Raw genomic sequence first — 27,119 nt, forward strand, 5'->3', positions numbered from 1 at the left:
AGGGAGATAGCAGGAACATTAGGAGTGGCCAAATCAACAGTTTGGTACATTTTGAGAATAAAAGACTGCACTGGTGAGCTCTGCAACACCAAAAAGGCCTGGACGTCCACAGAAGACAACAGTGGTGGATGATCGTAGGATCCTTTCCATAGTAAAGAATAACCCCTTCACAACATCCAGCCAAGTGTAGAACATTCTCCAGGAGGTAGGCATATCATTATCCAAGTGTACCATAAAGAGAAGACTTCATGAGAGCAAATACAGAGGGTTCACCACAAGGTGCAAACCATTCATATGCCTCAAGAATAGAAAGGCCAGATTTTGCTAAAAAAACATCTACAAAAGCCAGCCCAGTTCTGGAACAGCATTCTTTGGACAGATAAACTAAGATCAATCCGTAACAGAATGATGGGAAGAACAGTTTATGATCCGAAGCATACCACATCATTTGTAAAACATGGTGGAGACAGTGTGATGGCATGGGAATGCATGGCTTCCAATGGCATTGGGTCACAAGTGCTTATTGATGATTTGACAAAAGACAGAAAGAAGCATCCGGGTGAATGCTGAAATGTATAGAGATATATCGCCTGCTCAGATTCAGCCAAATTCAGCGATGTTGAACTGGATGTAATCAGAAAGTAATCAGAAAGCATGGAATCATAAAGTTAACTATTGGGCTAAATGTGTGATGTAGGTGTTTTCTTGTGTTAAGAGTTTAGAAAAAGCATCTTAAAGGAAAGGTTCGCTATGTTTTCATCCTGGGGCCTTTTTTTCAGATTATCTAGCCTAATCCTGGACTGTGGAGACATTCTTTTTTGGACTTAATAGTTCTGAGAGTTTACGATATTTTAAAAGGAGACTCTCCCGGCTACAGTAAAAGTGAACAGTGCAACAGACACAGCGTGCAAAATGATATCATACATTTGGTTTTCCAAAGTGGGAAGGCCACAGTGTATTGATGTATCTCCATATGCTCTCCGGAACAAAATGTGCCATAACGAGCATTGGTTTACCCCACACATGCCCACTTGTCGAGAATATGGAGAAGGACGATTCATCCGACCATGTCACCTTTCTCTCTATAGACCAGTTAGATCATCTCTGTTGACCAAATGCCTATGGTTTTTGCACTGGCAAACTCTCAAATGTGTATTTGTCTGTGTAATGAGGGATTTACAGGCACTGCAAACCTAGTATAATATAACACTCTGTTTAGTTCTCGACAGATTGTTCTTGCTGACACGGTCTGATCTCATCCTGCATTGACATTCTCAGTCATCTGTTTTTTCTTACATATAACAGTAATGCACGAGCATCACGGTCATTGAATATGCACATTCCACCAACATTTTTGATTACATTTACTGACGTCTTTCCCATAAATCTAAATGCAAATGTAACTTTAGTCACTGTTCCAGTTGAAACACTAGCCAGTTGAGCAGTCTTTGTGAGTTACTCCTCTGTTGTCCTACTGGAGTAATTGGCTTTAAACACATGTCTCTGCAGCTAAGATTAAACCTGGGGTTGGAGAAAGTAGCGAGTTACACAACCAAAACATAGCAGAGTAACACTCTCCTCTCACCTGTGATTTCATGTCCATTCTGATTGGTTGCTGGGCTGACGGCCTGCACCGGTTGGCTAAATCCTAATGCTGACCTCTGACTCTGAACCATCATCTGGCTCTTGGTTGCTGTGACAACACCAGACCCAGGGTTTCCCCGGGCAACGGCTCCCAACCCCAGTTGTGGCCGCAGCCCTCTGCTGGAGCGGAGCAGACTGCAACTGCTGTATGCGTCAGCAGCCTGGGACACCATTCTGGAGCTTGTGGGTTCCTCACGGCTGGGGCTGCCCAGTTTTCTGCCCTTCTGAAAAATAAGAATGGAAGCTGAAAATTGAGCAATAAATTGACAGTGTTGTCTCATTTCACCACTACATTTTCTAAATCTTAGACAGGTCATGCAGTGAAAACCTATTTACACCAGTATAGTTTACCATTTTTAGATTGCCCATGCAGTGGACCTGTTAGTATGTTCATTATTACAAAAGTAACTGCCCTGTGAAAAATTTACATTTATCCTGAAATCAAGTAATGTCTGGAGTAATTTTTTATCTCAGGGAAATCATTTTGATGACTAATCCTATTCATGGGGAACACCTACATCACAATTGCTTTCAATTTTATTGTGTCTGCTATCTTTGGAACCAGAAATTATCTGTGCACACTCAAATATGGCAAGTCACATCAAGATCGATGTTCTAACTGCTCTTTATAAAAAAGGAATGTTGACAATATTGAAATACATATACAGTTGTGCTCATAAGTTTTGATATTGAAACTATGATCATGCAAAAAATATGTATTTAATTTAATGAAGCCATCTATTATCACAAAGTTGTTTGGCTCCTTTTTAAATCATAATGATAACAGAAGTCACCCAAATGGCCCTGATCAAAAGTTCACATACCCTTGAATGTTTGATCTTGTTACAGACACACAAGGTGACACACACAGATGAAAATGGTAATTCAAGTTGAATTTCCCACACCTGTGGCTTTTTAAATTGCAATTAGTGTCTGTCTATAAATAGTCAAAGAGCTTGGTAGCTCTCACTTGGATGCAATGAGCAGGCTAGATACTGAGCCATGTGGAGCAGAGAAGAACTGTCAAAAAACCTGCATAACAAGGTAATGGAACTTTATAAAGATGGAAAAGGATATCCTCCAAATCCGAGGCCATGGTCCTCAGTCAGAAAAGGGTGGATTGCCCACTTCAGGTTGGTGGAGAGTGCCTGCCTCAAGTGGAGCAGTTTAAGTATCTAGGGGTCTTGTTCACGAGTGAGGGAAGGATGGAACAGGAGATTGATAGACGGATCGGTACAGCTTCTGCAGTAATGTGGTCGATGTATCCGTCTGTCGTGGTGAAGAAAGAGCTGAGCCGCAAGGCAAAGCTCTCGATTTACCGGTCAATCTACATTCCTACTCTCACCTATGGTCATGAGCTTTGGGTCATGACCGAAAGGACAAGATACCGGATACAGGTGGCCGAAATGAGCTTTCTCCGCAGGGTGGCTGGGGATCCCTTAGAGATAGGGTGAAAAGCTCAGTCACCCGGGAGGAGCTCAGAGTAGAGCCGCTGCTCCTTCACATCGAGAGGGGTCAGCTGAGGTGGCTTGGGCATCTGTTCCAGATGCCTCCTGAACGCCTTCCCGGGAAGGTGTTCCGGGCCCGTCCCACCGTGAGGAGACCCCGGGGAAGACCTAGGACTGGAGGGACTATGTCTCCCGGCTGGCCTGGGAACGCCTCGGTGTCCCCCCGGAAGAGCTGGAGGAAGTGTCTAGGGAGAGGGAAGTCTGGGCATCACTGCTTAGACTGCTGCCCCCGCGACCTGGCCCCAGATAAGCGGAAGAAGATGGATGGATGGATGGAAAAGGATATCCAAAGCCTTGCAAATGCCAGTCAGTACTGCAAATGCCAGGTCAGGTATCAGAAAGAAGCCTTTACTGCGCCAATGCCACAAAAAAGCACACTGGCACACTGTAATTTGGAGTGACAAGACCAAAATAGAGCTTTATGGTCACAAATATAAGCTCTATGTTTGGGGAAGGGTCAACAATCCCTATAGTGAACAGAATACCATCCCCACTGTGAAGCATGGTGGTGGCTCACGGATGTTTTGGGGGGGGGGGGGGTGAGCTCTAAAGGTTAGGGGAATCTTGTGAAAATGTATGGCAAGATGAATGCAGCATGTAATCCGAAAATACTGGTAGACAATTTGTATTCTTCTTCACGAAGGCTGCGCATGGGACATTCTTGGACTTGCCAGAATGACAATGATCCTAAGCACAAGGCCAAGTTGACCCTCCAGTGGTAACAGCAGAAAAAGGGGAAGGTTCTGGAGTGGCCATCACAGTCTCCTGTCCTTAATATCATTGAGCCACTCTGGGGAGATCTCAAACGTGCGGTTCATGCAAGACAACCAAAGTCTTTGCATGACCTTGAGACATTTTGCCAAGATGAATGGGCAGCTATGCCACCTGCAAGAATCCCAGGCCTCATAGAAAACTATAACAAAAGACTGCACGCTGTCATTGATGCTAAAAGGGGCGACACACAGTATTAAGAACTAAGGTTATGCAGACTTTTGAACAAAGGTCAGCTAATTTCTTTCTTTGTTGCCATGTTTTGTTTTATGATTGTGCCATTCTGTTATGACAGTTGAAAGTGAATCCCATGAGAAATAAAAGACATTTACAAATGGTACATATATTACCAATTCGCCATGGGTATGCAAACTTTTGAGCACAACTGTACTTATTATAAAAAATATCTTGTGCCTAGCAAGTTCATCACGCAACTTAAATTAGTAAACAGAGCCACCCAAGTCAGGTAGCGTTAGCCAATATACTAAATTAGAAATCAGCCCAACTTCACTCAATCTACACCAACAGCCCATAGGATCTGGTCTGCATAGATTTCCATTCCCTATCGCCTGATCGACAAGACATAGCCAACCTCTTAGTGGTGACAGACCACTTTACCCAGTATGCTCAGATTTTCCCAACAAAGGATCAGAAGGCAACTACAGTTACTTGAGTACTGAGAGATGTCTTCACAGACTCCCATGGCTTTCCGTCCAAAGTTCATTCCGACCAAGGAATAAACTTTGAAAGTAAACTCTTAAAGGAGCTCCTGGGAATGTTGGGAATAAAAAAGTCTCTAACCACTTCCTGTCACCCACAAAGTGACCCTGAACCTGAGAGGTTCAACAGAACGCTACTGAACATGTTGAGTCAGAAAACAAAGACGTACAGTCATGTCAAGTCCGTGGTGCATGCCTACACTCGGAACGATGCAACCGGATTGTCCCCGTATCTGTTGATGTTCAGGACAGATGCAAAGCTGCCCATTGACCTCTGCTTTGGTGTCTCCCACCAAGAGACAAAATCAGCCACACCACCAGCTAAAAAAAGGGCTTAAGGAAGCATATCAGAAGGCTTCTCAGACAGCTGAGAAAGTCCAAGAAGAAAACAAATGACGCTATGACAAGCGGGTATGCGACCAAGTTTTGAGTGGGTGCTTCTCCATAATTGGACAGCAAACAACAAGATTGCTGACAGATGGAAACCAGAGCCATACGTGGTCCAGGCAAAGCTGACAGATTTGCCAGTCTATAGAGAGAAGCAGGAAAATGGAAGAAGTAAAGACCATGCACAGAAAAATCTGCTACCCATTGGTCATCTAATCATGTTGGCTAGAGAACCCAAAGCCTTGCAGACTGACTCGCTTCTGGATGTTTTTCTTTACAAAGAAAAAGGAAGACAGCTGACCAAACTAAAAGACTGCAGAATCCTACCACAAACTTACCTGACAAAGAGGATGAGGAGGAGGAATGCATGTTTTCTGAATGATCAGACATATGTAGTTTTTCCTCTGCAAACCACTACATCTCGGCAAAAAAAACGGAAAAGAGGCAACCAGATGGCAGCACATCTTTTTTTCTCTTCTAATACCCCACCTCAGATCATAGAGACTATGATGTCACACTCGTGAGAAGGTTCAGGAAAATGAATTCATATTTTAATATACAGTGCATTCAGAAGGTAGTCAGACCTCTTCACTTTTCCATATTTTGTTACATTACAGCCTTATTTTATTTTTTTCATCTAATCATTTTACACATAATACCCCATAATGAACAACCAAAAAAAGTGTCTCAGAAATGTGTGCAATAAAAAAAAACACACATAAAATATTATATTTACATAAGTATTAAGAACCTTTGCTACAATACTTGAAATTGAGCTCAGGAGCAACAAGCTCCCATTAATCACCATTGAGATGTCTCTACAACTTGATTGGAAATACATTGGTTGGATATGATTTGGAAAGGCACACACTTGTCTATATAAGGTCCCATAGACAGTGCATGCAATAGCAAAAACCAAACCAGGCTGAAGGAACTGGAGAAGAATGGGAGAAACTCATTACAGGTGTGCCAAGCTTCCCAAGAGGGCTGTAATTGCTTTAAAAGGTGCTTCAACAAAGTGCTGAGTGAAGGGGTTTAAATACTTATGTAAATGTGATATTTCCAGAGATTATATATTTTCTTTTGGTAGATATTTAGGTTGTGTCTGATGCGCTTCTTCACTTGTGGAAACATCTGTTTATACTGCTCTTTTATTTCTACTGATTTTATTTGTATTAATTTAGCCAAACACAACAAAGATGTTATTATCAGCCTGAGCAAATGTGTGAAACTAAACTATTTTAATTGAGATCTTGGACAATAAACGAAAACGTATCGACACTAACAAGACCATGCTTATCATACGTTGATTTTGACAGTATATCGTGTATCAAAATGAGTAGCCCTTAACAGAGAAATCAGACACTTGAAAGGAAATTTGTTTGCTTACATTATAATCAATGGGACACCTAATTGGGTCAAAAGTAATACACTCCCATTTCCTCTATCCACTGCATGCTCACCAATAGCTGTGTGTAATACACTCTCAAAAAGCATCGGCTAAACATCTACAATGTAGACATGTAAATACAGAATGCAAATCGAAATTTAAATTAATCAGATGGATTTCAAAGTGAATCAGAGCGTAAACGTTTAAATTGAAGTTATTCGTTTGTTTCTCCCTCGCAATACCTCTCTCCTTCTCTCCCTCTCCCCGTTTCTCCCTCGCAATACCTCTCTCCCTTACTCTCTCGTTACCTCTGTCAGCAGAAACTTGTCCACCGGCGGTCCACAGACGCTCTCTGCCTTGCTGGCCAGCTTCGGAGGGGCTGTGCAGCTGTGAGTTTGTGCATTGGTTCCAGAGTGTTGGTCGGGGGGAGAGTGTGTGTGTGTCGGGGGGAGAGTGTGTGTGTGTCCAGGTGGCCGTAATCCTGGCCCCATCGGCCCAGAACTGAGCAGACGGTTCCTCTGCATCTCCTGACGGTATTTGTCGTAGAGCAGGTTGGAGGCACTCAGCACTGGAGGGTTTCTGGACTCTGCTACAACACAAGACTTCACATTGGTGTGTGTGTCGGGGCTTGAGGAGCATGTCCGGGGTGTGGGTGTGGTAGCGGGATGTATTGCGGGGCGCGGGGAGTGTGTGTGCGTGTAGGCCGATAGCCTGGAAGGCAGGGTGGAGACCTGGTATGGCCCATCGGAGGCCTGGGGTTTGAGTTGAGGGCCCTTTCGGACGTAGGTAATGATCTTGGGCCGTACACCTTTAGGCTTCGGGGGGCACTTGGGAGGAGGGGACCTGTCAGTGGTACCTGGGTTTAGTGCCGGTTGATGGTGGAGAGGGGGTTTAGGTATTCCAGATGTGAGGTTAGATTTGAGCGGTGGTCGGAGCCCACTACTGCCACAGCCCTGAGGGTACCTGGCTGTACCTGTGATGATCCTCGATGGAGACATGAGCTGCTGCTGTTGTTGCTGTCTCCACGGTGACCCCTGTGGGGTTCGGAGTGGAGAGGGAGGGGGTGTGTGTGATTGAGTGGTAGGGGTAGCCCCGTGGCGGTTGGGACTAGAGCAGGCAGACCTACAGTACGTAAACTGGGACTGGGCCTTGTACTGGCGTCTCCTCTCCAGACTGGAGCTGGGGCTGGTGGGGCTGGTGGGGCTGGAATTACGTCCCACACTGCTCACTTGTCTACCCAGGGATCTGGCTTCTCTCAGTGCTGGACGACTGGCCTGGCTGGGTTGGAAATCTCCTGGGCTGGAGCTTGGCTGAGAGTTGGAGAGGTTGTGGGAATAATTGCTATTGTTGACCCTTGCACTTTTAATCTCTAGAATCTCTTGAGTGTGCCCATCATTGACCCCGCCATGACCCAAGTCCATGACCATAGGATCTGCATCTGAAGACTGGGAGGGGGAGGAGTGCCTCCATGTGTTTGGCTCAGCTACGGCCCTCCCTTTTCCAGGCTCCGACTGACAGAGAGGTCGCACTAGCTGTTGTCTGCGTGGAAGAGGAAGGACCTTCTCTCCGTCCATCTTCTTTTGACCCATCCTTCTATCTGAGGAGAAATGTATGCTTCCCTGGGAATACCTCAACTCCTGTCTTTGAGTAACAATATCCTGATTGGACCCCTGCTCCTGTGTTGTACTTTGACCCCCCAACAGTTCGAGTGACGGGGTAGGTGTCTCCTGGTTCTGATTATGTACTCCCTGGTCCGCTGACCGCTGGTATTGATGTACTTCAGAGTCCGGAGTTTCCTGAGACTGTGCTGCTGCTGATGAGTTCCTGTTCTGGTCAACAAGGGGAGCCCTTTTCTTGAACCGACCTGGGTTTAGGGCTGAGGTAGTGACGTAAGAGTTAGCCATGGGTTTGCGGTTGTGGTTGGGGTCAAGGTTAGGGTTGGGGTTAAAGTTGGGGAGAAGTGTACAAGAGAGAGGGTCCAGAGCTTTGTCCAGACTGACACAGAAAGGGGACACAGCAGACATGGAGAGACTTGTGTCAGAAACCTTGTTTTCAGAGAGACACTGTGCCTCTTTCAGATGGTCTATGATTCTATCAACCTTCTTCCTCTGCTCTCCACTCGTTCTCTCTTTCCCTCCTTCTGACCCTGGGTTGCCATCATCCAGGTCCTCTGAACTACGAAGAAGCACATCTCTCTCATTCCCTCCGATTTTCTCCCTCTCTTCTCCTTTTTCTACCTCTGTCTCTCTTGCTCTGTCCATTCCTCTCTCCTGGTCTATTTCTCCATCTTTGCCATTGCTGTCGTTATCATTCCTGTAAGCAGAAACAGAGCTTGCTGTTGAGCTGGAAGACATGGACATTAAACCATCATCTCCTCCTCCATTTGAATCCTCTCCTCCATCCTCCTTTTCCTCCTCTCCATCTTCATGGCAATTGTGTATCTCACAGCAGTCTAGCAGTTCGAAATGGCGTAGGTCACGGCCCACACTTTGCTTCTCCCTATCCCAAATCATGAGCTTGTCCTGGGCTTCCCTCTGGGCCACCAGGGGGAGTAGAGGGCTGGACGCCACGTGGCCTTGGGTCTCGACCAACACCTCCCTCGTCCCTTCCCCATCCTCCCTCGTTAGCGCTAGCTGGTTAGCATTGGCATCTCCAATAGGACGGGTGGGGGGGGGCTGTGATTTGTTGTTGTTTTTCATCTCTCGACCATTGACAGACATACTCTGGAGATTAGCTGGGACACTCATAGTAGAAGAGGGGGCCTTCAGGCAATCTCAGAGACACCTCTCGGGTCCTGTTGCCATGAATACAATTATTGGTGTCCTCTGTTAATCTCTTTCCTTTTACTTCCTTTTCCACTCAGGGTGCATTCTGGACTTTGTTTCAACTAGGGAAAATGGCAAATGGGATTTCATCTCAGATCATTTAAGTTTTCTCGTTTTACTCCTTGCTGTCTTACGTGACCTTAGTTTGACATTGACCTTGCTGGGTAGAATATTTTGATGACGTTACTCGATGGAATGGTTTTACAGTGTGCTGGGAAGTGTCTGGAAACTCGTAGCTTCTGTCCCTGAGTCAATCTGAAAGAAATAAGGATAAAGCCATAATATTTTTAAATAAAAGTTAGTATTTCCAGAGTGTTTTACCTTACAGGGAATTTCTAGCAGGTTTAATATTACATATATAAACTCAGAGCAGATTTACAGCAGGATGGGTAAGTAATGACATTTCAAATCCCTATCACCTAGAGAAACCCTCTACCACAAGAGGAAAGGATGAAAGACTGATGTGGAGGAGAGGAAATGAAAGAAAAAAAGAGGTGAGAGTATAATAAATATTTCTATGTAAGCAAGGGAGCAAGGGAACTTCCCTAAGGGAGGAATAACGAACAACATGAGAGGCAGTCAAGAGAAAGAGAAATAGGAGTGATGGAGTAAGGGATGTTTTGCAATTAGCACATCCCCTCAAGAGGTGCTTAGTAAAAGAGGGAGAGGGTGAAAGATGTGTGAAAAAGAGAAATTAACAGAAAACAGACAAACTGTTAGAAAGCAATTTCAAGCCACTTTTTGTAACAAAAATACACCAACGCCTCCCTGTCTCTCTCTGCCTTTATCCTTTTTTCATCTGCCTTATTAAGTCTGATAAGAGGTAGGTGGGTGAGTCAATGTGGGCCGACGGTGTATATAAGGCTGTGTTTGTGTGTGGATTTGTGTGTGTGTAGTTCCCCTGCAGAGGGAGACAGGCAGTCACACATACATTTTCTTGACATTTAAGTATTCCCTTTTTTTATTTGTTCAAAAAAAAAATTCCCACACCTTTAACCCTAACCCATATCCTAAACCTAACCAAAACCCTAACCTTTACCCTTACCCTAACCTTAACCCTATCTAACCCTAACCAAGGGTAACCAAAATTGTAAGCCTAAACCATACTCATAAAACTCATAAACCTACAAACGCACACACACACACCTCCTTGTGGGGAACTTTATTTCCATTTAAATTCTACACCGTAACCCTATTCCCCAAATCCCTAGATCGTACCTCTGTCCTTCATTTTAATGTTGACCTTAAAGCTAAACTTTGAGCTGGACAAATGTTTATTGTGGTGACCTGGTTTTCTTTCCCCCGTGAGGATTTTGTGTCCTGACCAGGTTAGCAATACTTACACACATGCACCCTTTAATACACCACGCTAACATTGACCTATCACACTCAACATGACTGCTGTAGACAATGCTTCAAACACACACCGACACACAGACACAAACCACATTGAAATACAAACACACACAGAACTATACCATGCGCACAAAGGGAGATTTAAGCAATGATCCGGGAGACCGAACTACACTGTCAGGGTTAAACAATGCCCATGCCGCAACAAACATCACCCCTACAGTGAAGTATAGTGGTGACAGCAATCATGTTGTGGGGAAGCTTTTCAAAGACTGGGACTGGGCAACAAATTACACAGAAATACTGCAAGAGAAAATGTTTCAGTCTGCTAAAATGCTTGGGTGGCAATTCACCTTTCAGTAGGACAGTGAATGCAAGGACCAAAGCAACATTTGAGTGGCTCAAGAACAAAACGGTGAATGCCCTACAGTGCTTCAAGTCAAAGTCTTGATCTCAATCCCTTTATGAAACTATGGCACTATTTTTAAATATCATCCAACCAACCGGAACGACGTGGAACCATTCATCATTTGCAACTTAGTAAAATCAGGGAATTGTCCTGGGGTCTGGATATTTATGTAAGGTGATGTATATACTCATACCTGGATCTGTGTCTAGAAATGTCTCTGTCCTCACAAACATCTCTCTCCATATTGGCCTCATCACATAGACTTCAAGATTAAATAATGAATATTCCACAATATGTTAAATCAGTCTATGGGCTGACACATATTCTATTTGTGTGTGTGTGTGGGTAAATGAGTGAGAGAGTGTGGGTTTGTGTGTGTGTGCGCGCGCGCGTGTTTCCAGAGCTAGATTTAGCTGGTGGTTGTGAATGATGGGAATACCACTACATCACAGCACCAGTGGAACTGGGTCAAGGGCAAGGATAGGAGCAAAGAAAGGACAAAGGGAGATGAGAGAGACGATGGGAGAGAGGAGGAGAGAGGATGGGTGAAAGGAGGAGAGAGGATGGGTGAAATGAGGAGAGAGGATGGATGAGAGGAGGAGAGGATGGGAGAGAGGAGGAAAGAGGATGGGAGAGAGGAGGAAAGAGGATGGGAGAGAGGAGAGAGGATGGGTGAGAGGATGGGTGAGAGGAGGAGAGAGGATGGGTGAGAGGAGGAAAGAGGATGGGTGAGAGGAGGAGAGGATGGGAGAGAGGAGGAGAGAGGATGGGTGAGAGGAGGAGAGAGGATGGGAGAGAGGAGACAGGATGGGTGAGAGGAGGAGAGGTGAAGGAGTGATGCAGAGGAGAGGAAAGAAAGTGTGAGATGAGGAGAAAGTGGATTGAAGACAGCTCTTCAAAGGTGTGTGTGTGTGTGTGAGCACATGTTTGTGTGTGTGTCTGTATAATTAGTGATGTTCTGGTCTATAGCAGCAGTCATGGTGCTAGAAATCACACCGGATTAACAACTATATTAAAGTGTCTGTTCAGAAGGACAAACCGTTTCTATATGACATGAAAAACAGCCCCCGAGGGCAGTGTGGAGCCCTGTTAGAGTTCAAGGAAAGATTCATTCAAAAACAGCCTTTTGGTATTTCTTTCCTTGTCCTACAGTTGATTCAGTCATAACATACATAACTCTGGCAGTTCTCTCCATTTTATAACCTGCATATGAAAAATATTTACAAATAATAAATTGTGATTCCCAAATGTAACCATTAACTGAATCCCTGGTAAAATGATGCATTGATTAAACGTTTATAAATGATATGCTTGTACAGTATTTGATTCAAAACCTACAGACAATATCTCTCAGAGAAATTAGCAGGTTAAGTCCAAACTGAATGTCATCACAGCCATGATTCAAAATTGGTCACTGTCACTGTTCCGTGGCAGAGCCCAGATGGATGAGAACATCAGCAGATTTGAGTGTGAAAATGTGGCCCTATCAAAACAGGGCTCATATATATATACACGTATTTGTCACTATTATATAGCCCCTACTGTCTCGTAGTATCCGGTACGATCCCCTTTTGCCTCCATCCACTTTGTGATTCACTAATTGCAGTAACAAGCAGATGTATCTAATAAAGTGTCCTATGAGCATCTGTATGTCTGTATGTATAGTGGGATGAAAGCACCTTCCCCATATACCCAACGGGCAACACCCCAGGGAGAACCCCTGGGCTATAAAACGTAGCCCAGTTGAAACGTCTGAACGCAAAGCGAATTTGTGATACTTCATGAACTTTAAATTGAGGGAGGTGCTTTCTGGACACAGTGCTTAGGTATTCATGAACTTCAAATTGAGGGAGGGGCTTTCTGGACCCAGTGCTTAGGTATTCATGAACTTTAAATTGAGGAAGGGGCTTCCTGGACCCAGTGCCCAGGTATTCATGCAATTTAAATTGAGGGAGGGGCTTTGTGGACCTTGTGCTTAGGTATTCATGAAATTTAAATTGAGGGAGTGGCTTCCTGTAAATAGTGCTTGGGTATTCATGAAATTTAAATTGAGGGAGGGTCTTCATGGACCTAGTGCTTAGCTATTCATGAAATGTAAATTCAGGGAGGGGCTTCCTGGACCTAGTGCTTAGGTATTCATGAACTTTATATTGTTTGAATCCATTTCATCTGCATTGTGATATCTGGATTAAATTGAAGGATTTCAAACACACACCTGCCTTGTCTTCCGGGGCATACAGGAGCACATGGGTGTCACTGCAGCCTTGCCTCTTTGTCCTTTATCCCATCTTTATTGGCTCTCTCTCTCTGTACACATTTTTCCCTTTTCCTCTACTCCCCCCAAACAATCTCCTTCTCCTCCTCCACTCTCTCCCTCAACCAAACCGAGACAAGACACCTCAACGCCCTAGTACTCCTTTGGGGATAATACCCAGACACAGTTACACACAAACACAGATGCAGACACACTCTCTTACCCCCCCCCCCCCCCCCACACACACACACACTTCAGACACACACACTTTAGTCACACAAACACAAATATATACACTTAAAACATACACTCTTCAGATAAATACATGTACACTTCAAACACACCCAGTTCCCACACACAGAGACACACACACACACACACTTCTGAGACAGACAGATTTCAGAGATACACACAAAGATCAGAGACACACAAATGTCAGAGATACAGCCATTGGAGCACACAGATTTCTGGGACAGACCCACTAGCAGACACAGATACACATCAGAGACACACACATCTGAGACACACAGACAGCAGAACAACAACAGGAAATGTCTCCTGTCAGCTGTCATAACATGACATCATTAGATATTCAGATGATTTACATTAATTTACTGCAGAGATTATAGTGATTCAAACCTGTTCACACACAGTATTCTGCCTAACCTAACCAACCTAACCCAATTAAGGATAACCTAGTCCTAACCCCATTCCTGATAACATAGTCCCAACAAATTCATGATAACCTAGTCCCAACCCATTTATGATCACCTAGCCCCAACCCCATTAACGATAACCTAGTCCCAAACCCATTCATGACAAGCTAGTCCCAATCCCATTAACCCATTCATCATAACCTAGTTACAACCCCATTTAACCCATTCATAAAAACCTAGTCCCAACCCCATTACTGATAACCTAGTACCACCCACATTCATGATAACCTAGTCTCAACCACATTTATGATAACCTAGTCCCAACCCCATTCATGACAAGCTAGTCCCAATCCCATTAACCCATTCATGACAGCCTAGTCCCAACCCCATTCATGATAACCTAGTCCCAACCCAATTTCATAAAGTCTAACATCCATCCATCCATCCATCATCTTCCGCTTATCCGGGGCCGGGTCGCGGGGGCAGCAGTCTAAGCAGGGATGCCCAGACTTCCCTCTCCCCAGACACTTCCTCTAGCTCTTCCGGGGGGACACCGAGGCGTTCCCAGGTCAGCCGGGAGACATAGTCCCTCCAGCGTGTCCTAGGTCTTCCCCGGGGTCTCCTCCCGGTGGGACGGGACCGGAACACCTTCCCAGGAAGGCGTTCAGGAGGCATCTGAAACAGATGTCCAAGCCACCTCAGCTGACCCTTCTCGATGTGGAGGAGCAGCGGCTCTACTCTGAGCTCCTCCTGGGTGACCGAGCTTCTCACCCTATCTCTAAGGGATCGCCCAGCCACCCTGCGGAGAAAGCTCATTTCGGCCGCCTGTATCCAGGATCTTGTCCTTTCGGTCATGACCCAGAGCTCATGACCATAGGTGAGAGTAGGAACGTAGATTGACCGGTAAATCGAGAGCTTCGCCTTGCGGCTCAGCTCTTTCTTCACCACGACAGACCGATACATCGACCGCATTACTGCAGAAGCTGCACCGATCCGTCTGTCAATCTCTCGTTCCATCCTTCCCTCACTCGTGAACAGGACCCCTAGATACTTAAACTCCTCAACTTGAGGCAGGCACTCTCCACCAACCTGAAGTGGGCAAGCCACCCTTTTCCGACTGAGGACCATGGCCTCGGATTTGGAGGTACTGATTTTCATCCCCACCGCTTCACACTCGGCTGCAAACCGTCCCAGCGCATGCTGAAGGTCCTGGTTAGAAGGGGCCAACACGACAACATCATCTGCAAAGAGCAGAGACGAAATTGTGTGGTCCCCAAACCTGACACCCTCCGGCCGCTGGCTGCGCCTAGAAATTCTGTCCATAAAAATTATGAACAGAACCGGTGACAAAGGGCAGCCCTGCCGGAGTCCAACATGCACTGGGAACAAGTCTGACTTACTGCCGGCAATGCGGACCAAGCTCCTGCTTCGGTTGTACAGGGACCTGACAGCCCTTAGCAAAGGACCCAGGACCCCATATTCCCGAAGCACCCTCCACAAGATGCCGTGAGGGACACAGTCGAATGCCTTCTCCACATGTGGATTGGTTGGGCAAACTCCCATGAACCCTCCAACACCTCGTAGAGGGTATAGAGCTGGTCCAGTGTTCCACGGCCCGGACGAAAACCACACTGTTCCTCCTGAATCCAAGGTTCTACTATCGGACGTATTCTCCTCTCCAGAACCCTGGCATAGACTTTCCCGGGGAGGCTGAGAAGTGTGATCCCCCTATAGTTGGAACACACCCTCCGGTCCCCCTTCTTAAAAAGAGGGACCACCACCCCGGTCTGCCATCCCAGAGGCACTGTCCCCGACTGCCACGCGATGTTGCACAGGCGTGTCAACCAAGACAGCCCCACAACATCCAGAGACTTGAGGTACTCAGGGCGGATCTCATCCACCCCCGGTGCCTTGCCACCGAGGAGTTTCTTGACCACCTCTGTGACTTCAGCCCGGGTGATGGACGAGTCCACCTCTGAGCCCTCATCCTCTGCTTCCTCAATGGAAGATGTGACAGCGGGATTGAGGAGATCCTCGAAGTACTCCTTCCACCGCCCAACGACATCCTCAGTTGAGGTCAACAGCTGCCCACCTCTACTGTAAACAGCATTGGTAGGGCACTGTTTCCCTCTCCTGAGGCGCCGGATGGTTTGCCAGAATCTCTTCGAGGCCAGCCGATAGTCCTTCTCCATGGCCTCCCCGAACTCCTCCCAGGCCCGAGTTTTTGCCTCCACAACCACCCGGGCTGCAGCCCGCTTGGCCTGTCGGTACCCGTCAGCTGCCTCAGGAGTCCCACAAGCCAACCAGGCCTGATAGGACTCCTTCTTCAGCTTGACGGCATCCCTTACTTCCGGTGTCCACCACCGGGTTCAGGGATTGCCGCCTCGACAGGCACCGGAGAACTTACGGCCACAGCTCAGAGCAGCCGCTTCGACAATGGCGGTGGAGAACATGGTCCACTTGGACTCAATATCTCCAGCCTCCCTCGGGATCCAGTCGAAGCTCTGCCGGAGGTGGGAGTTAAAGATCTCTCTGACAGGAGACTCAGCCAGACGTTCCCAGCAGCCCTTACAGTACGCTTGGGCCTGCCGAGTCTGTCCAGCTTCCTCCCCCGCCATCGGATCCAACTCACCACCAGGTGGTGATCAGTTGACAGCTCCGCCCCTCTCTTCACAGAGTCTAACAGGGAATAATATTTTGATAAAACATAATTTAAGGAAATGCTAAAATTCTCGAACAACGTCAGAGTTGGTCCGGATGTGACCCGATATAAAGGTGCTGCTAGTGTGTTGTGTGTCTGTGTGTCTGTGTGTCTGTGAGTGAGTTGTTTGTGTAAAAGATGTCATCGTCAGGGTAACAGAACCTCACACCAGAACAGAAGACGGCTGACAGTATAAGCGAGCACTGTAGTCCCACTGCCTTGATATTCAAAGTGTGTATCCCCACATCATGGATCCAAAAACAACGAAGAGTGAACAAGTTGTGGGTGACAGGAGTATGTGGCATGGTATGACAACCCCGAAATACGGGGGGGGGGGGTGGGAGTGGTTGATTCCCTTCCAACAGTAAGTTGTAGTAGTCCAGACGTAACAGAAGAAAATGTATTTTTTGTAAGGAGAAAAACGGAGACAGTAGACTTAGCAACTGAAGATGTCCAGGCTAGTCATCATAACAGAGAAAATGGCCTTGTGAAAACTGAAGGCCATGCCCCCAGTGGGGGAAAAGAGTAGGTCGCTGCCATTGACACACCGTCACAAATCTAACCAAGTTAATACTTGTCAAATCCCTTGTGATTGTATTATTTACTATAACAACCTCATAGCATAAAACATTAGTTCGATCTTGATATACTTGGTAGTTTTCACTGCTGAACCTTTGACAACTGTTTGTTTTAGTTTGATAAAAACGCACTGTGGCTACACGCATTTGAACCAGCTGGTAGCATAGCTAGCATTAAGGAATCGTAGGTGTAGTAAAAGTTGATTTTTCTCGATAACGCATTCGACTGTTGACAATGACCATAGCCTCTGTTGGAGTTCAAATCCATACAAGCATCATACTCCTGTTTAACCCAAATAAAGTGTGAAATACACTTTCAAATAATAGCCTAGACTGTGGGTTAATAGTAAAATTCCCAAGCTTTCCCTAACGGAATGTTTCACTATGGTGTTCTGGAGTGAGATGATGATGGTGAGGTGTGTACACCATGAGGCTCAGTGTCTACACAGCTTTGGAAATTAGCAGTAATTTACACATTCTGTAGCAGTGTTTCACAACCATGCTCCTTGAGGCTCCTAGCCCTGCATGTTTTAGATCTCCCTCTGCCCAAACATACCTGACGTAGCTCATCAAGGACTTGATAATGAGCTGATCATTTGAATCAGGTGTGATAGGAGAGATCTAAAACATGCAGGGAGTTTACATCTATTGTGGTTACTGCAGTCTACATACCCCCAGATGCTAATGCTAAACTAGAAAAGAAAGACCTGGCTGCCATTAGCAAACAGCAGAAGGAACAACCGGATGGTGTTTTTGTGATTGCAGGGGATTTCAACCATTCAAATCTCAAGCCACCCTTGACTCACATACGGACCTTGAAACATATGCTTCCTCCATTCTGGATTACATCAACATCAACAATGTCACCACTCATAAACTAATAAAAACCTTCCCCAACCAGAAGCCATGGATTACCAGAGAGGTCCGACAACAGCTAAAGGCACACCACATTGCTTTCAGATCCAGCGATGCGGAGGCCTACAGCTCATCCAGGGCCAACCTGAAAAGGGGCATCAAGATGGCTAAAAATGACTACAAACTGTGGATTGAGGAGCACCTCAACAATAACTCCGAACCCAGACGCATGTGGCAGGGCATCCAAGTCATCACAGACTACCGGCGAGTTAAACAGGTTCTACACTCGCTTCAACAGGGCCAACGAAGAACCAGCCATTAAAGCTGAAATACACTGAAAAATCTATATCAATGGCGACACTTTATTATTTGAAAGTGTATTTCACACTTTCAGGACAACCCGCCCTCAGACTATTCACTGCAGATGTGTTGTCTGCACTGAGCAGGGTGAATGCACGCAAGGCTTCTGGTCCTGATGGCGTCCCTGGGCATGTGCTCAGAGCATGTGCTCGGCAGCTGGCCGAGGTCTTTACTGACATTTTCAACCTGTCACTGGCACAGGCGGTTGTCCCAATGTGCTTCAAGACTGCAACCATTGTGCCAATGCCAAAGCAGTCGACTGCATCTAGCATGAATCCCTTACGACCTGTCGCACCCCCACAATCATGAAGTGCTTCGAAAGACTAGTTCTGGGCCACTTTGAGTCCTGCCTCCCACCAACTCTGGATCCCTACCAGTTTGCCTACCGGTCGAACAGGTCTACAGAGGACGCCATCTCCACGGCTTTACACTCAGCCCTGACCCACCTGGACAAAACCAACACCTATATGAGAATGCTATTTATAGACTTCAGCTCAGTATTCAAAACTGTCATCCCCTCTAGGGGACCTGGGGATCAGCCCCTATTTCTGCAACTGAACATTGGACTTCCTAACCAACAGACTGTTAGGTTAAACAACGTCACCTCCTCCACCCTGATCCTGAATACTGGTGTTCCACAAGGCTGTGTGCTGAGCCCCCTCCTGTACTCCCCCTTCAACCACGACTGCATTTCTGCCCACAGTTCCAACACCATCGTCAAGTTCGCAGACAACTCCATGGTGGTAGGGTTAGGGTTAGGGTCAGTGACAACGACGAGTCAGCCTACAGGGAGGAGGTAAAGTGCTTGGCGGCATGGTGCGCTGACAACAACCTGGCCCTCAATGCAAAGAAAACCAAGGAGCTCATTGTGGACTGCAGGAAGTATAAAGGCTGCAGTCACACCCCAGTTCTCATCGATGCCACTGAGGTTGAGCTTTTGTCCAGCTTCCACATTTCCGTGGACCTCTCCTGGACACTCAACACCTCAGCCTTGGTCAAAAAGGTGCAGCAGCGCCAGTACTTTTTGAGCAGGCTGAAGAAGGCCCGCTTGTCCTCGATCCTTGTGAACGTTTACCACCACACAATCGAGAGCATTCTGACTAACTGCTCCGTAGCCGACCGGAAAGCCCTGCAAAGGGTGGGGAAACCACCCAGCACATCAATGCTGGCCAGCTTCCAGCCATTGTAGACCTCCAGCGCATGCAGTGTCTGCACAGTGTGTGCAGCATCATCGGGGACCCTTCACACCCATGCCACACACTGTTCACCCTCCTACAATCAGGCAGGTGGTACAGGTCTCTTCATTCCCGCACCAGCAGGCTCAGGAACAGTTTCCTTCCATCTACCGTAACCCTGCTGAAATCCGTGACTCATCATTAACCGCCTCTCACGGACCTTGTTGCACTACTCCCTTTGTACTACTCCGACACTGACTGCATTTCAGTTGCACATGCACATGCTACTCCTTCAATTTGCCTCAATTGCACATCTAGAATGCCATTTAGAGTACCATTTGTACAATTCTACCCGCACAACTATTTATCCCACTTGTAACATACACTATACTTGCACATTTCCTACCCTCCTTTATTTGCCTTAATTGCACATTTAGTATTGCCACTTGCACTGCATTTGCCTTCATAGCACATCTATACATTCCACTTGTAATATGCATGTACTTATTACTAGTACATTTTCTGCCCTCTTCTATTTGCACTTCTGCTGAGATGCTTACTGTATTTCGTTATACTGTACTTGTTCAATGACAATTAAGTTGAATCTAATCAAATCGGAAAAAAAAAAGACAGCAAATCTGCTGTTGGGAGTTCGCACAAGGTTACCTCACACAGCTGCACTGTTTTTGATTCCTTTAGTTGGTCAGCACGAAAAAGCACAACATTGGTTGTTAGCCGCATTGCTCTCCTGAATGGGTGTCAGGTACCCCTGAGTGAGGTTGCTGTTCAACCTCAATGGCTGATCCACCCTGATGACCCTACTGGAATCATGTCTGGACACATCATCAGGAAGAATCAGCCAATCGTGATGAAGGGAATTCAATTGAAAAATTTAGATTCTCGATGGAGCTGCAACTTTGTTCACAGGCACTATTGTGGGAGGATTCTCTATTGCTTGGTGTTATGGGATGATTTCTCTATCCCTTTTTATTGTTCTGAGTAACTGACAGCAGGGATCAGGCATCCATCCCATTTACTTCCTTAGTGATCTTCAGGGTCAACTGAACCAATGGAACTAACTGAATCACACACAAACACACAAATAAACAGACACACACATAGACACACAAAGAAAGACATACATACACAAAAACACACCCATGGATTATTTTCTCGTCATCTGTTGCTGTTCCACTGCCACAAATAAATCGTCCATGGACATCATTAATCACAACAGAGATCAGGTGTGTGCCTGTTTGCCTGTATATATGTGCGTCTGCATTAATGTGTGTGTGTGTGTGTTTGTGTGTCCCAGAAGGGAAAAGTGCTTATTGAAGGGAGAAATATGTTTGGTTGTCAGCAAAATAACAGAAACTCAAACCAATGGATCAGCTTAAACTACACTGGTCAAACAGCCACTATGAAGCTAATCTTTTAGTGCTCTAATACTTCAATTTTACACTTTGCTGTAATGTTTTGTAAATCAAGGCCAGCAAACAAAACACAAACAAAAAATGCATTTATAAATGTCATTTCTGATCTTACATTTGATCTTAATGTTGCTCTTTAAAAATCAGCCCAGCGTGTCTCATCCACCAGCCTGCTATGTCTCTGTAAACCATCCAGTTTCACAGCAGCACACAATGGAAGTTAATTAAACAACAACTGGTTTTAATTGGCTGGTTCCTCAGTTCATCACAATCTAGCATAACCAACAGATCATAAACTAACTGGTGGAATTCAAAACATGACCGACTGATTTAAACTAGAAAATCAAAAAAGAATGCATCTTAATGAAAAATAAATGTTAAAAGATGAATGACAAAGCGTCTGAAATCATTTTTGACTGACAGACTGACTGACTGACTGACCGACTGACTGGCTGACTGTCTGACATTCTGACTGAAAGACAGAGCATCTGAAAGAATTGTTGACTGTCTGACTGGCTGACAGACTTACTATCTGACTGACTTACAGACTGGCTGACAGACAGACTAAATGGCTGTCCGACTGAATTGCTGACTGGCTGACTGACTAAAATGGTTGTTCATTTTGGCCATATTAGAGACACCTACCAGATCTCCCAATGCCTGGCTAGGTGTTAATCAGATCTCCCAACGCCTGGTTAGTTGTTAAACAGATCTCCCAACACCAGCCTAGGTGTAAAGCAGATCTTCCAACGCCTGGCTAGATGTTAAACAGATCTCCCAACACCTGCCTAGGTGTTAAACAGATCTCCCAACACCTGCCTAGGTGTAAAGCAGATCTTCCAACGCCTAGATGTTAAACAGTTCTACATATTGCTATAGGAAACCATGTCTGCATTGTATAGTGGCTCAGAGACTGTAATCAGTGGAGCTGTGTTCGGGCACGAGGCCAGTTAGGCACCCCCTTTGTTTAGCTAGCTATTCCAATGAAGCACCCCCCCCCCACCCCCACCCGCCGAAGTCACACGCCGAGCTCACGGACAAAGGAATGAACACACAACAGGGTAACCAACAATCCCACCAACGCTGTCCCTGGAGAAGACACATGAAAGACCCCCGTCACATTGGTGTGTGTGACTGTGTCGGATATGTGATATCCATTACACTTCCGAACGAATGCACACACACACACACACACACCCTCTCATTTGTGCATTAACAGGCAGACTAATTAATCCTACCATCAGTCTTTCTCTCTCTCTCTCTCTCTATCTATCTTTCTCGCTCTCTCCATCTCTTTCCATCTCTCTCTCCCCCATCTCTCTCCCACACCCTCCATCTCTCTCTAAAACACAGAGGTAAAGAGGAAAAAAATCACAACCCTTCCAAAAAAACAACCCCCAACACTCACACCCGGACCCTTTGTTACGCCCTCCCCCTCTCTGTCTTCAATCTCTCCTGTCCTGTAAAACCTATTTCTCCTTCACAACTCTCCCTTTCCCTCACCTTCCTCCTTTTCTTTCCCCACTGCTACTCATCTTCCTCACCCACAATCCCTCTCTACCTCTCAGCCTTCAATCTCCCTCTATCCCATCCCCCTACCTCCCTCTCCTCCCCCTGCCTCCCTCTCCTCCTCAGCCTCTCTCTCCCATCTCCCTACCTCCCTCTCCTCTCCAGCATCTCTCGCCCATCCCCCTACCTCCCTCTCCTCCCCCTGCCTCCCTCTCCTCCCCAGCCTCTCTCTCCCATCTCCCTACCTCCCTCTCCTCCCCAGCCTCTCTCTCCCATCTCCTTACCTCCCTCTCCTCTCCAGCCTCCCTCTCCTCCCCCTACCTCCCTCTCCTCTCCAGCATCTCTCTCCAACATCTCTCTCCCATCCCCCTACCTCCCTCTCCTCCCCAGTCTCACTCTCACCTTGCCAGGTTTTCAGAGTGATGTCTCTGGTAATCACTGTGTCCCAGATAGGCATTGTATTCCCTGTTCAGTGCACCATCCATCCGACTCTGGTCAGGAGTAGTGCACTGTGGAGGGAATAGGGTGTCACTTGGGAATCAGCCCCTGCGTGGCTCCATAGAGGAATCTACACCAGACTCAACACTGGAGACAAAGACATAAAGCCAGAGAGAGAGAGAGAGGGATGGGGAAAGGGAGAGCCAGAGAAGGACAGAGAGAGAAAAAAAGAGAGAAAAAGAGAGAGGGGGGAAAGAGAGAGAAGGACAGAAAGAGCGGGGGACATAGAGAAGGACAGAGAGAGAGGGAGGCAGAGAGGGAGGGACAGTGAGAGGGACAGAGAGAAGACAGGGCCTAAAAAGCCTGTCCATACTAGAAATAATTGTAGCATCTCTGTATTAAAGCAAAGAATATTTAGCAATTAGAAAGACACTGTATAATTGTAACTGAAATATAACAGCTGGAATATGGGAAAAATATTCCTCATTATAAAATACATTTCTCAAACAGATCTTGGAAGATTCCGTTTAGGACTCCATGTCCGCCACCAATTCTGGACTCACCTACCACACTGAGCAAATCCAACAGAGACCAGTACCAGAACTGAAACGAATTAAAACCTTGATCTTTTTTAATGGAATACATTAATGTCTAGACTTACTGGTCATAGCCTGGCAATAGCTATAAAGCCATAAAAACGTCCTTTTTTTTAAATGGACGGTCACAGAAGATCACTGAAAGGACAAAGAAGATTGAACAAAGAACAGCATTTTCCACTGCATTGTTTCAGAAATGCAACACCTTCATTTGTTAAGAATACTGACACATACCCAGAACTGGAATTGCTTAAATGACGTGGCTGGTGAAAGACAACACACAGGGACAGAATACACCTGATTATATCAGAGGCATTCATTTCTTTACATTTAAATGAAAAATTGCAGGATTGAGAGAAAGATCAGAGACAGCAAAACTTACTATTAGGTCAAAATGTCATGTACATTACATTGCTCTGTACTTTCTTCTCTATTATTACTAAAGATGCCGAAACATGTTTTGTAGTAGCACCCATTCATTCCTGGCCAAAAATCATCCACTGAACTAAATGGAAAGCAGATTTCAACGCATCCTACATTAACCAACATACAGCTACCTGCTCTTCCTCACATCCATCCATCATTGGATCCTCCTTTCTGTAAACGAACTCTCCTCCCTTTCCTCCTTTCCTCCTCCCACCTCCTCTTTGTCCTCACTCCCATGTCTGTCGTGTAAAGGGTTAACTCTCTGCACTCTGATGGGGATGTCAGAGCCTCAGCCAATTACAGTGCAATGTCTACCATGCATAAGCTCACTTCCCTTTCTCCTTTATTCTCCATTACTATTTTCAATAAAAACAATATTTAGGAAATACTTTTTATATCGGCATGGGTTACAAAGAGCTTGTACAGTCTGAAACCACAAAGACCAAGCCACAACAAGATTTAATGCACAGTGGCAGTAGGTTGGAATTTAGGAAGTAATCAAGAGAGGAACCAGACTCTAAGGGGTGACTCATCCTCTTCTAGCTGTCCCGGCTGAACATTTCAAGAGTACGTGACCTTTTGGGCCACATCAATATTTTTGCTGATATTTCCCACGCCAATAAAGTTGCTTTTCATTTTCTTAACAGCCCCCACCGCCTCTCTTCTCACCTGTCTCCCCTTTCTCTCCTCCCTCTCTTTCTCTCCTCCCTCTCTCTCTCTCCTCCCTCTCTCTCTCTCCTCCCTCTCTCTCTCTCCTCCCTCTCTTTCTCTCCTCCCTCTCTCATTCTCATTCCCCTTCCAGCTTCTCTCTTTTATTCTCTCATCCAGTCTTCTCTCTGTCCTCCTCCCTCTCTTCTCCTTCTCTTTCTTTATCTGAATGTTTCATCTCTCTGTCTGAACTATCGATATATTTATAACAGCCAAGCCACACCCCCTGGGGTCATCATAGTGGTCAGGCATTAGGGGGAGGACCCTGAGATGTCATGTTGTACTGGGGTCATCATAGTGGTCAGGCATTAGGGGGAGGACCCTGAGATGTCATGTTGTACTGGGGTCATCATAGTGGTCAGGCATTAGGGGGAGGACCCTGAGATGTCATGTTGTACTGGGGTCATCATAGTGGTCAGGCATTAGGGGGAGGACCCTGAGATGTCATAATGTACTGGGGTCATCATAGTGGTCAGGCATTAGGGGGAGGACCCTGAGATGTCATAATGTACTGGGGTAATCAGCGTCACCACTCTCTTTCTGCCTCTCTCCACTCTTTCTGCCTCTGTCTTCCCGTTTCTCTGTCTCTCTCTGCCTCTGTCTCTCCCTGTCTCTTTGCCTCTCTGTCTCTCTCCACTCTCTCTCTCTGTCTCTCTCTCACACACATACACACACCGTCCCAATTCATCCGTATCTTCCTCAACTACAGTGCTGTCTGTGTGTATCACACACACAATTTTAACACCACCTCCCTCTCATCTTCTTCTGTCTGCCTGTCTGTCTGCCTGTCTGTCTGACTTCCTGTCTGTCTGTCTTCCTGTCTGTCTAGTAATGAGATGACTGCTGACCTTTGTGTGTGTGTGTGGGGGGGGGGAAGGGGGGGGGACTTGAGTAAATGCCAATGAGATTAATGTAGTGTTGAAGTATCGACCAGTGATTTGATTCCACTTGTCTCAAACATTGGAAGACAATGAACTTCTCTCTGATATTCACACACCCATACACCCCCACACACCCACACACACACACAAATGAGGGGTAGGCACAACAACAACTGATCTTGCTTAAACAATGCAGTCTGTGTGGTAACTTAAGACTAGGCTAACAGCAGATCTGCCTTCTAAATGGATAGCTCAGGTTCACCATCAGCAATAACATAAATGATAAAGTTCCCCTTTAAACAATAGATTGACTGTACATGGTCAACAGCCTTTATCAGGGGCTAATCTTGTCATCTTTATTAGCGGGTAACCTTGTCATCTTGTCATCTATTGGTTTCTTCAGCCTGTACAAAAGCTGAAACCTCCTAATGTGAGACCTTCAGCTCCTGCTGTAGGTGAGCAGGACAAGTTATGTAATGTTACTGATCATATATATATATGTATATATATATTCATGATTTTGGCCTGACCTTTTTAAGGGTCTAAGTGCCACACACACACACACACACACACACACAAACAAACTGTTAATAAGGATCCTGCCCCTTTAAGAAAGAACCTTGGCTGCAACTCATCAGACACACTAAGTCAGTCTGATTGGTTGTGATGGTCATGGCTCAGTTCATTAGAGGTGAAGGCCATGGCCTGTCCACATGAATGACACGGACAGGACAGAGACAGAGGGAGGGAGACAGTGAGACACCAAGAGAAAGAGGAGACACAGAGAGAGGGAGTGAGGGAGACAGTGAGACACCAAGGGAAAGAGGAGACACAGAGAGAGGGAGTGAGGGAGACAGTGAGACACCAAGGGAAAGAGGAGACAGAGGGGTGAGTGAGGGAGACAGTGAGACACCAAGGGAAAGAGGAGACAGAGGGAGGGAGTGAGGGAGACAGTGACACACCAAGAGAAAGAGGAGACAGAGGGAGGGAGTGAGGGAGACAGTGAGACACCAAGGGAAAGAGGAGACAGAGGGAGGGAGTGAGGGAGACAGTGAGACACCAAGAGAAAGAGGAGACACAGAGAGATGTAGAAAGGGAGGGGTACAGAGACAGACAGAGACTAACGGGGAGAGACAGAGAGAGAGATACAAAGAGAAAGACAGAAAGAGCAGAACAGGGAGGGAGTTAGAGGAGGAGAGATGGAGGGAGTTAGAGAAGCAGTGAGGGAGGGAGTTAGAGGAGGAGAGAGGGAGTTAGATGAGGAGTGAGGTTGGGAGCAATAAATAAAGAAAACAGTGACAGAGAGGAGACAGAGAGGATAGAGAGACAAGAGAGCAGGATGGAGAAGGAGAGAGCAATTAAAGCACGTCTCTACATGTCTCTCTACATCTCTCTCTTTCCATCACTTACACCATTTCTCTCTCTCCATCTCCCACCCCATATCTCTCTCTTTCTCTCCATCTCCCACCCCATATCTCTCTCTCTCTCTCTCCATCTCCCACCCCATATCTCTCTCTCTCTCTCTCTCTCCATCTCCCACCCCATA

The 27,119-nt window shown here is 46.1% G+C and overlaps 1 protein-coding gene across 3 annotated transcripts in view; it reads right to left on the bottom strand.

Moving 5' to 3' along the window:
* The window catches only part of mtus2a (microtubule associated tumor suppressor candidate 2a), a 95,599-nt gene that overhangs the window by 63,264 nt on the left and 5,216 nt on the right, over positions 1-27,119 (bottom strand). For all 3 annotated transcript variants that reach the window (XM_020048435.3, XM_020048434.3, XM_013134548.4), the window contains exons 2-3: positions 6,728-9,499; positions 1,586-1,868 (exon numbers count right to left, since the gene is read on the bottom strand). In XM_020048435.3, coding sequence (XP_019903994.2) covers positions 1,586-1,868; positions 6,728-9,166 — 2,722 coding nt within the window. In that variant the 5' untranslated portion in view covers positions 9,167-9,499. The remainder of the gene's footprint in view (positions 1-1,585; positions 1,869-6,727; positions 9,500-27,119) is intronic.

Source organism: Esox lucius, chromosome 7 (assembly GCF_011004845.1).
Source record: "Esox lucius isolate fEsoLuc1 chromosome 7, fEsoLuc1.pri, whole genome shotgun sequence".
NCBI classification, from domain to species: Eukaryota; Metazoa; Chordata; class Actinopteri; order Esociformes; family Esocidae; genus Esox; species Esox lucius.